This window comes from Primulina tabacum, chromosome 7 (genome assembly GCF_025594145.1).
Source record: "Primulina tabacum isolate GXHZ01 chromosome 7, ASM2559414v2, whole genome shotgun sequence".
NCBI classification, from domain to species: Eukaryota; Viridiplantae; Streptophyta; class Magnoliopsida; order Lamiales; family Gesneriaceae; genus Primulina; species Primulina tabacum.
This window is the reverse complement of record NC_134556.1, coordinates 6,838,116-6,848,501: the sequence shown is the minus strand read 5'-3', so window position 1 is coordinate 6,848,501 and position 10,386 is coordinate 6,838,116. Positions and strand designations below refer to the sequence as shown.

Genomic DNA, 10,386 nt, shown 5'->3' with positions numbered 1-10,386 from the left:
TTATTCAACTGATCTATTAGTAGCTTTAATCTGCAACGAAAATTTTTTCAAAATATATCTGTTTTCAAATGCAGATGTCATTGTTGTCATGTCATCGTCTTTTTTGACATGTTCTGGTTGTACACTGAAACCTGACATTCTGTTAAGGTTCAATGACTGTTAATACGAAAACTTTTATCCACTATTTTATATGAGCTCTGATCTTTAATAACTGATAATACCGATTCTTCATATAATTTATAATTTGGACTGATTGATCGATTTATAGATTTTCAGTCGGGCTTCATCAATCGATCTTAAATCGGTTTGACTTTTAACATCTTTTTTATGTTTTATCGGGCTGGCTTTTAAATCAGTTGAGCTTTTTAGGATATTTTTCTTATGACAATTCAGATTACCTTCTTGAATTCAGCTTGGTTAGGTTATATAATGATCCGGATCAACAACCTTCATCAATCATCAAAACTAAAAATGTTTCGACAAGGTATTATATTTTCACATTCCGATTCATAATAATGGTAATAAAATAAAATTTGAAAAAAAAAATCATTTAAAATAGTTAATATCGGATCCATTTGTGAGAATGAAACTGGAATAATTTAGGATAACACAAAAATACGATATAATCTAGATGGAGATCATATAAACTTGACAAGAAAAGTAGTGGGCGATCGCTCTCCCAGCTGCTAGTAATAATTAATGCCGTGATTCCCTACTTTACCAGCAGCACTAGATGATCTAGAGTACTTTTTCTTCGATGAAGAAGATGAATTATCCGACAAATCACTCGACCTTCTCCTCAAAATCTCCCTCATCCCATCGGCGACCCCAATCGCCGGATTCGGTTTACGCGGTTTTCGACAGAAAGACATGTGAGCTTTGACAGCTTCATCCATCCCGAACGCCATGTTGAACTCATCTCTCACAGCCTCTGAGCACAGCCCGCAGAGCCATTTGCCGCCGAAGCACGACTTCACTTGGGTGATGTAATCCTGCGTGCAGTCTTCTTTCAATCCACAGCACTCACACTTCACTAGTTCAATGTCCATTTTGGAAAATCCGATTATGTCTTCTTAACGGAAAAGATCAAGAAAATTAGCTACAGGTTTGAGCCGCTTTTGGTCAGCATTATATTCTTCCCGTGGATGTATAATGTATTCGTGTGTTCGAATAACGATTTATAGCCCATTTTTCATGATATTTGTTTCAAGAGTTGATGAACAATCGGGTTTTCTAGGGTAATTGCCATAATTTTCTCCATGTTCTAAGGGACATTGGGCAGTGGAAAAAGAGAACGTGGGGGGCTATGAATATAGTGGAGGGCAGGGCCCTCCCTCCGTAAGAAAATATGTAATGGATCTGTCTCTTTGTCTGAGAGCTCTCTTGCCAATTATTATCATTAGTTTAATTATGGACGATTAAATCGTTTTTTATCGAAAATATTGGTCTCACATTATATACATGAACATAATTGTTGCGTGTTTTCTTAAATGCTCGCAAGCGCATGATGTCAAGTTATAGTAAAATGTAATTTTGAGTGCAAGTGTCGATCCCGCAAGGAGTGTGTATAAAAATATATATCAATGCTTGTAATTAAAATAGTCAAGACTTTATCTAGAAAAATCAATAACCAGATTGGTTTGTTTGAACGAATTAATTAAAAACAAAAGATTAATCTAATCACCGAATTGAAGAATAACAATTAAGAATAACAATTAGAGAAAATATATAGAGAAATGATTTCACCAAGTTTCCACGACAATTATTCTCAGTTAAATTTATATTCCTGAATTTCAATTATTTAATGGCCAAGAACAATCAATTATTTTATTCCCCATTTCCCAAGTGACGAATAAATTGTATCAATCAAACTTCGATTCAATTATTCCTAATAAAATCTAAGTTTAATTGATAAATACAAACGATGTTCTTACATAAACCTCGCTAAAGTTATACGCCTTCCGAACGATATAAACATTCAACGATGTGTTTCTAATGATCTACAATCCTAGTCCTTCTCCCGAGTTATAGAATTAATCAAACAACAAACAATTTATGGCCAGTAAATTGCAGTGAAATAAACACAGAGAAACACAATTAAATATGAAATGGAATTCAATCATATAAAATAACCACGTCAAATCATCGTGTCCACAAAGCAACATCATTCTCTAGAATGGAAAATTAGCTCATCACGAAATCCAAGCGAAGACAAGACATGTTCAACATTTTAGACAACGAAAATGTAAAAGCGAAGGAAAGAGAACGAATCCGAGGTTTCGTCTCCGTCCCCAGATCCGTTGTTCTTCGTATTTGTGAATGTTCTTCGCACTCTGAATCTTCGTCTCGTGTGTACGCTTTGATTTCTCGCGCCTTTTCTTCTCCAAGGACGGCTGTTCTCGTGATTTTCTCCAAAGGGCGGCTGAAATTCCCTTCCGTGACCTAAGAATCGCGATTTTATAGTTTTATCGAACTCATCGCGCACGGTTGCGCAAGTTCTGGCGCGGCTGCCTAGCTGCTTCTGCTCGCTGGCCCGTGCATGTGTGCGCGCGGTCGCGCATTAAGTCGCACGGCCGCGCGTAAGTGTCTGGTCATTCATCTGTATTGGTGCGCGCGCGCCTGCGCGTGATGTGGCGCGGCCGCGCGCAAGTCTCTGGCCGATTCTTTCATGTATGTGCGCGCGGCTGCGCGTGAAGTGGCGCGGCCGCGCGAGAACTTCTGTCGATCCTCTTGCGTATCATTGCGCGCGGCTGCGCGTGATCTCGCGCAACTGCGCGCGAGGTTCTTTCCGATAGTGTGTTGGTTGTGCACTTGTTTTCTTGGCTCACTTGGCTTCGTGTCCGCTTTTTCTCCATTCCTGAAAAGACAATCAAAACAAACCAAAAACGCATAATTCTGTTCGAAACAAGCATAATTCAAAATGAGATTTAATATAAATTAAGTGCAAATCTTGCACTTATCAAACCCCCCAAACTTGAACTTTTGCTAGTCCCAAACAAAATAGAATAAAAGCTAATAATTAAGGAAAAATTACGCAAACTACTATAGTCATGGATATGCGAAAAGTGATATTGACCTCCAACTTATCTAAATTCATGTAATTCACGATTTTTCAAGAGTCACGTGTGTGTGTGGTATGTCAATGTTCGTTTACCCAATCGAATGCTCAAATAGAGTTGTAATACGCGTTCGCCTTAAAGAATCAAGAAATCCTCAGTTCAGTTCAACTCACACTTCATCAACATATAAATTTGCATTCACAGATCACATAGGACTTTATCGGTGATTATTTGGCTCAAAAGATAGTCAACACAAGTATGCCAAAGATGAAATCACACAATGAGATGCTTGCAAGCAAGTGATTAGAGTTTATACGTGTTGACAATGTTTTTCAGGTATCCATAAGCTTGACTTGAACAACTTTTCTCCACTAGTATATTGGATAAATGTGACAAGGCTAATAGGTCTTGTAGGCTTGTAACGTTAGGCCACGGCTCATGGCTACAATAAAAGGTATGGAAATCAAAATTTGAGAGAAATAATCAAATCTTTATCATTTTCACTCTCATTTCATTCACCATCGCTTTATTGTTTTCTTCCCAATCATATCCTCCATTTTCAAATTTTTCCTTTTTCACCACTTTTGTTTGATTCATTCCTTTGATCTCTTCCTTTTTTTTTGGCCAACTCATTTTTGCACATTTAATTTTGCTTTTTCTTTTTAAGGAGTACTTGAATCAATACAACACTAAAGATCTTATTTCTCTCAACATTAGGTAGGAAAATAAGTGTATAAGCTTCATTTGGTAGTTGTTGTGGGATATAGAATAGATACAAGTGGGGGCTAATTGTATGTCATTGACACACACCACTTGATTTTTAGTAGGCTCAAAATGGGACACAAGAGATATTTCATGTTCATTTGGTAGGCTCGAAGGCTCAACGGTTCCAAAGATCGCCTAAATCATTCCTATGTCACATATTATTCGTATTTCGCCTTGAAAAGTGTTCAAGCAAGTTCTAGATTTCCGTCAATCCATTAGTCAACTCATACAAACTAATCACATGCATTTGTTCAACAAAAAATGATATACGATGTAGGTACAAAAGTAGTTCTAAGCATCTCAATTAATTCGAAGCTCAAAGGGCTACAATTGATAGTAAAAAAAGAACAAAGGCCCAAATATATTGTGAAAAAAATTGTCTAGATCATTTCTATGTTTGCAAAAGTATCAATCAATGTCATGCAAGAATTACCAAGAATCAGATCTCCCTCATCTATTTAGCATCACCGGCATGCAACTTGTCTCTAAGCAACGAGATTATCAACAAACCCGACAGTGCAAAATAATTGTGACTCCTAAGTTATCATGAACACTTATATACTTCAGGACCGCAATTTCATTTTCATCATCGGTCACACATTGTACTTATCCATGACTCTTCCTAACAAATCTAGCATGCAAAAATAAAAGAACTAAGGAAGAAAAAAAAATCAATTTAACTAAAAAAAATGCTAACAAGCAAGTACCCACCCCCCCAAACTTAAAGTATGCATTGTCCTAAATGTATAGAAATAAAGAACACGACAGCACATACCTCACGCACGAGTGTCAGAACTCGGGGCTCGAGTCATCGTTCGCAGCATCTTCATCATCATCGTCCATGGGCTGCGGCGGTGATAGATCTGGTGGTGGGTACTGTGGTGGCCAGGCTGGATGTGGTGGAAAGGGGGCATCCTCGGGTCCAGTAGGTGGAAACCGCTGGGCGAGCACCGATGTGAAGTCAAACATATAAGACATGAAAGTACTAGTAGTGCGTCGGTGGTCGGCCAACTCTTGGCGCTGAGCCCGCATCTCATGTTCCATTCGGAACATCCTGTCTCGCAAACTGGCTCGAGGGATCGATGTTGGTGGCGGCGGCTGGCGTTCTCTGGCCCTCTGATTATAAGATGCCCTAGCCTCTTGTCTTTCCAATTCGCTTTCAAAGCGCACACGGTCTGGAGTATATACCGTGATTGGGCCCTTTGCTTTCAAAACCTGCTCATCTGCGCCCCATTGTACACCGGCATGAAGACATAGTGCAGTGATAGTATGTGCACAAGGGAGGCTGACGGTCATGAGTCCCGTACCAGCACGCATGATAAAACTGTGAATGAGCTTCCCAAGATCCACGATCTTCCCCGTCATTATGGTGTAAATCAACGCCTCTTTATCCTTTGTAATTTCTGTCTGATGTGAGGAGGGCATGATTCGTGATAGAATAAAAGATGCCCAACTGCGTGGGTCACGACATAAGTCAGATTTCTTCAGAGTGACTGGGGAGCCTTGATTCAAGCGCCACTCTGCACCCTCGATGCATAAGTTCCTGATAATCGCATCGTAATCCACATTTCTAGTAATCAAAGCAGTATACTCGTCATTTTCAAAACTTGGCAGATTATAGATAGCATTAATGGTTGCCGAATCGAAAAAGACCAGTTTCCCTCGTACCAAAACTCCGTATTCCTCGTGTTTGATTCTCAGATTAGCATAGAATTCCCGGACTACAGATATAACTGCATCTGGCGGTGACTGGGCTATATCTACCCACCCCCTTTGCACAACTTCCTCAATTACAGCACAGTTAAGGTATGTCATATCTATCCCTCTTTCTTTAATAATCGACCTTGACATGGTGCTCTCGTAAACTCTGAATGCTTCCTCGTTCCAAAATTTATGAGCATCGTAAGAACGAGAAGAGGAAGCCACATCCTTCGATATTTTTCTAGGCGGCATGATTATCAACAATATCCACACTTATAATCAACAAATATAGACACAATGGCACCCACAATGCTTGATATCTAAAAATTGACCCAAATTATAACACGTAGAAGAAACGGTAACCTTGAGTGTAGTAGATTAACTGTAGATGACACGCGGCTCGGTGGAGCGGCGGCGGCGGCGCGGCTTGGTGGAACGGCGGAGGCGGCGGCGCGGCTGTGGCTATTGGTGGTGTGAGTGTTTGTTGGAGTGTAGGAGTTTGATTGGAGGAGTTATGGAGTTTGATTGGAGGAGGGGAAAAGATGATGGAGGCGGTGGATTTTGTGAGAAGTTAGATTGGTGTTGTGGAGTAGGGTTTGGGAAGAATGGGTGAGGAAGATGACAAAATCGTGTTTAAAAAAAAAAATATATGCGGCGCGCACGGTTGCGCGTGAAGTGGCGCGGCCGCGCGCGAGCTTTTGTTCGTCTTGGTTGATGGGGCGCACGTGGTCGCGCGAGAAGTGGCGCGGCCGTGCGCGAGGTTCTGTCTTCTTTCAATAATTGAGCGCGCATGGTAGCGCGTGATGTGGGCGCGGCCGCGCGTGAGGTTCTGGTCTTGCCGCTGGGTCTGAGCGCGCTGCTGCACGTGTCCTCGCGCGGTCGCGCGCATGCGTCTGTTCCCCATTTTTTTTAAAATACCTACAAATATAAAAGGATTCAAATTAATACTTAAATAGAGAAAATTTAAATAAATAAAATAAAAAAATTAATTGAAATAAAATAGTAAGACGAATGCTAAAAATAATTGTGGGTTGCCTCCCACACAGCGCTTGATTTAACGTCGTCAGCCCGACTGTCACCAGTCTGTTCATTTTGGTTCGCTCAACTTGACATTGTCGATATTCCTTACTTCAGTCCCATAGTAAGGCTTAACCCGCTGTCCATTCACCTTGAAGGTTCTCCCATCACTGCACTTTAGCTCGATAGCCCCATAAGGATACACTGCTTCCACAACAAATGGCCCTGACCAACGCGACTTCAACTTACCAGGAAACAACTTCAGACGCGAATTGAATAACAATACTTGCTGTCCCGGTTTGAGCTCCCTTCGAACCATGATTTTGTCATGCCACTTCTTAGTCTGCTCTTCGTAGATCTTGGCATTTTTATAAGCGTCATTTCGGAATTCATCCATCTCACTTAACTGCAGTTTTCTAACATCTCCCGAAGCTTGCAAATCAAATTTAATTTCTTCACAGCCAAAAATGCTCTATGCTCCAATTCCAACGGCAAATGACATGCTTTGCCAAAGACCAGCCTATAGGGAGACATCCCAATAGGTGTCTTGAACGCAGTCCGATAGGCCCACAATGCATCATCTAACTTAATGGCCCAATCCTTCCGGCTTGTGTTGACAGTTTTTTCCAGTATTTGTTTAATTTCCCGGTTGGATACCTCAGCTAGTCCATTTGCCTGAGGATGGTATGCTAGTGCCACTTTGTGCTTCACACTGTATTTAGCCAAAGTGAGTTGAAAATTCTATTGCAAAAAATGCGTACCTTCGTCACTTATGATGGCTCTCGGTGTTCCAAACCTTGTGAAGATGTTCTTATGCACGAATTTAGCTGCAACATGAGCGTCATTAGTATTGGTGGCGATTACTTCCACCCATTTCGAAACATAATCCACAGCTAATAAAATATAGGAATTACCAAAAGAAGGAGGAAAGGGTCCCATGAAATCAATGCCCCAAACGTCAAAAAGTTTCACTTCCAAAACATTTGTTAATGGCAATTCGTGAGGTCTGGAGATGTTTCCTAACCTCTGGCATCTATCACATGATTTACTAAGGTATAACTATCTTTAAACAAACTAGGCCAATAAAAACCAGATTGCAATACCTTAGCTGCTGTTCATGACGCTCCAAAATGTCCACCATATGGTGAAGAGTGACACTTCTCCAGAATTTGATGTGCTTCGATACCCTCCACGCATCTCCTAATCACTTGGTCAGCACACCTCTTATACACAAATGGATCATCACAATAATAGAACTTGATATCATGGACGAATTTCTTCTTCTGATGATAGCTCAAATCTGGGGGAAGGGTGCCGCAAGACAAAAAATTAGCAATATCAGCAAACTAAGGGAGTACAGAATTTACCTCAAAAAGTTGTTCATCTGGGAATGTTTCTTGTATAGCTCCTTCTTCTTTCTTATCATCCAGCTCAAGCCTCGATAGGTGGTCAGCTACTTGATTCTCACTACCCTTTTATCCTTGACCTCAAAGTCAAATTCTTGTAATAGCAAAATCCACCTTATCAAGCGTGGTTTTGCATCCTTTTTTGCGAATAGGTAGCGAATAGCTGCATGGTCAGTGAAAACGATTACCTTTGTGCCAATCAAATAAGGTCTGAATTTGTCGAATGCAAATACTACTCCAAGCATCTCCTTCTCGGTCGTTGTGTAATTTTGTTGTGCAGCATCCATCGTGCGACTTGCGTAGTAAATCGCCCTAAACATCTTTTCCCTTCTTTGGCCTAAGACAGTGCCCACTGCATAATCGCTTGCATTACACATTAGCTCAAAGGGCTCCTTCCACTCCGGCACTATCATGATCGGTGCAGTCACCAATGCCATTTTGATCTTCTCGAATGCCTGCAAACAATCATCATCAAATATAAAATTCGACTCTTTTTCAAGCAAGTTACACAGGGGTTTAGTAATCTTAGAAAAATCTATAATAAATCTACGATAAAACCCCGCATGTCCCAGAAAGCTCCTTATTCCCTTGATGTTCCTTGGGGGGGAAGTTTTTCGATTGCGACGAATTTATCTCGGCCCACCTCTAATCCCTTAGAAGACACTTTATGTCTAGGAACAATACCCTCTTGGACCATAAAGTGACACTTCTCCCAATTAAGAACTAAGTTCTTATCCTGACATCTCTGCAAAACAAGGGATATGTTATGTAAACAATGATCAAACGACGAACCAAATACCGAAAAGTCATCCATGAAGACTTCCATTATTTCCTCCACCATATCTGCGAATATGGTCATCATGCACCTCTAGAAAGTGGCAGGTGGATTGCATAACCCAAATGGCATTCTCCTAAAAGCAAACGTGCCATAGGGACACGTGAAAGTAGTCTTCTCCTGATCTTCTGGCGCTATAGCAATTTGGTTATAACCTGAATACCATCTAAAAAGCAATAATGACAATAGCCAGCAAGTCTATCAAGCATTTGATCAATAAAGGCAGTGGAAAATGATCTTACGTGTAGCATTGTTCAACTTTCTATAATCAATACATACTCTCCAACCAGTTACAGTACGAGTAGATATCAGTTCATCATTTTCGGTTCTAACTACAGTTATTCCACCCTTTTAGGCACAACTTGTATAGGAGATACCCACTACTATCAGAAATAGCATAAATTACACCAGCATTCTGTAATTTGAGTACCTCATTTTCACAACCTCTTTCATTACTGGATTCAATCTCCTCTGATGATCCACATAAGGAGTATATGACTCCTCCATCAAAATTTTATGCATGCATATAATAGGGGATAATTCCTCTAATATAAGAAATCGACCATCCTAAAGCAGTGTTTAAATTTTCTTAATACTCTCAATAATTTATCTTTTCAGTACAAGTAAGAGAGGAAGAGATGATTACCGGATACGTCGACTTTTCACCTAAAAATGCATAGCAAAGGTGACTTGGCAGCTCCTTCAAATCAGGGGAATGAGGTATTACCTTTGTTTGCTCATGTACCTCCAATTCCTCAAGCGGTGCATCCGTTTTTCTTTGTTTCTGCAGTGCTTCAAGAGCCATCAATTGCTCTTTCACTTCCCAATTGTCTTCATCAACAGTTCCTACAGCACTTATCAAACAGCTCTCCAAAGAGATCCCTTGTTCCTGCACATTCAAGAGACATACATGAGTCCTATAACATCAATACTCTTACAAGTACTTACCTCATTCGATCCCTTCATGGCGTGATAGATGTTAAAAATGACTGCTTCTCCACCAACTCACAAGGTGAGTTCACCCTTATGCACATCTATCAATGCCTCCCAGTTGCCAGAAACTGTCTCCCAAAGATTAATGGAGCATCATGATCTTCCTCCATATCTAAAATCACAAAATCAGCAGGAAAAATAAATTTATCTACTTTACCAGTACATCCTCGACTATCCCACGTGGATACGTGAGACTTCTGTCTGCAAGTTGTAAGGTGATCGTAGTTGTTTAACTTCTCCAAGCTCCCGTTCCCTGTAGATAGAAAATGGCATCAAATTAATACTTGCTCCCAAATCACATAAAGCTTTACTACATTTAGAACCACCAATAAAGCAAGGAATAGTAAAACTCCCTGGATCTTTAATTTCTGTGATAGGCTTCTTTTTAGTATGGCGCTACATTCTTCTGTCAGTTTTACAGTCTCAAACTCCTGCAGCTTCCTCTTCTTAGACATCACATCTTTAATAAACTTTGCATAATTCGGCATTTGCTCTAACGTATCAGCAAATGGTATGTTGATGTGTATCTTCTTAAAAATCTCTAGGTATTTTGCAAACTGATCATCCAAATTTTCTTTTTGAACCTCTGCGGGTATGGAAGAGTTGGCTT

At 40.3% G+C, this 10,386-nt stretch overlaps 2 protein-coding genes across 2 annotated transcripts; both read right to left on the bottom strand.

Moving 5' to 3' along the window:
- Positions 1-528: 528 nt before the first annotated feature.
- On the bottom strand, positions 529-1,355 carry LOC142550485 (uncharacterized). Its single transcript, XM_075659568.1, has one exon. The coding sequence runs from the start codon at positions 1,047-1,049 to the stop codon at positions 687-689; it is 363 nt and encodes a 120-aa protein (XP_075515683.1). The 5' UTR covers positions 1,050-1,355; the 3' UTR covers positions 529-686.
- Positions 1,356-6,612: 5,257 nt separating this feature from the next.
- Positions 6,613-9,749, bottom strand: LOC142550523 (uncharacterized). The gene is made up of 8 exons (XM_075659598.1): positions 9,732-9,749; positions 9,430-9,672; positions 8,302-8,403; positions 7,764-7,888; positions 7,457-7,575; positions 7,339-7,405; positions 7,059-7,254; positions 6,613-7,014 (listed from the first exon to the last, which is right to left on the bottom strand). Exons 1-8 carry the CDS (start codon positions 9,747-9,749, stop codon positions 6,613-6,615), a joined length of 1,272 nt encoding a protein of 423 aa, XP_075515713.1.
- Between the last annotated feature and the right edge of the window lie 637 nt (positions 9,750-10,386).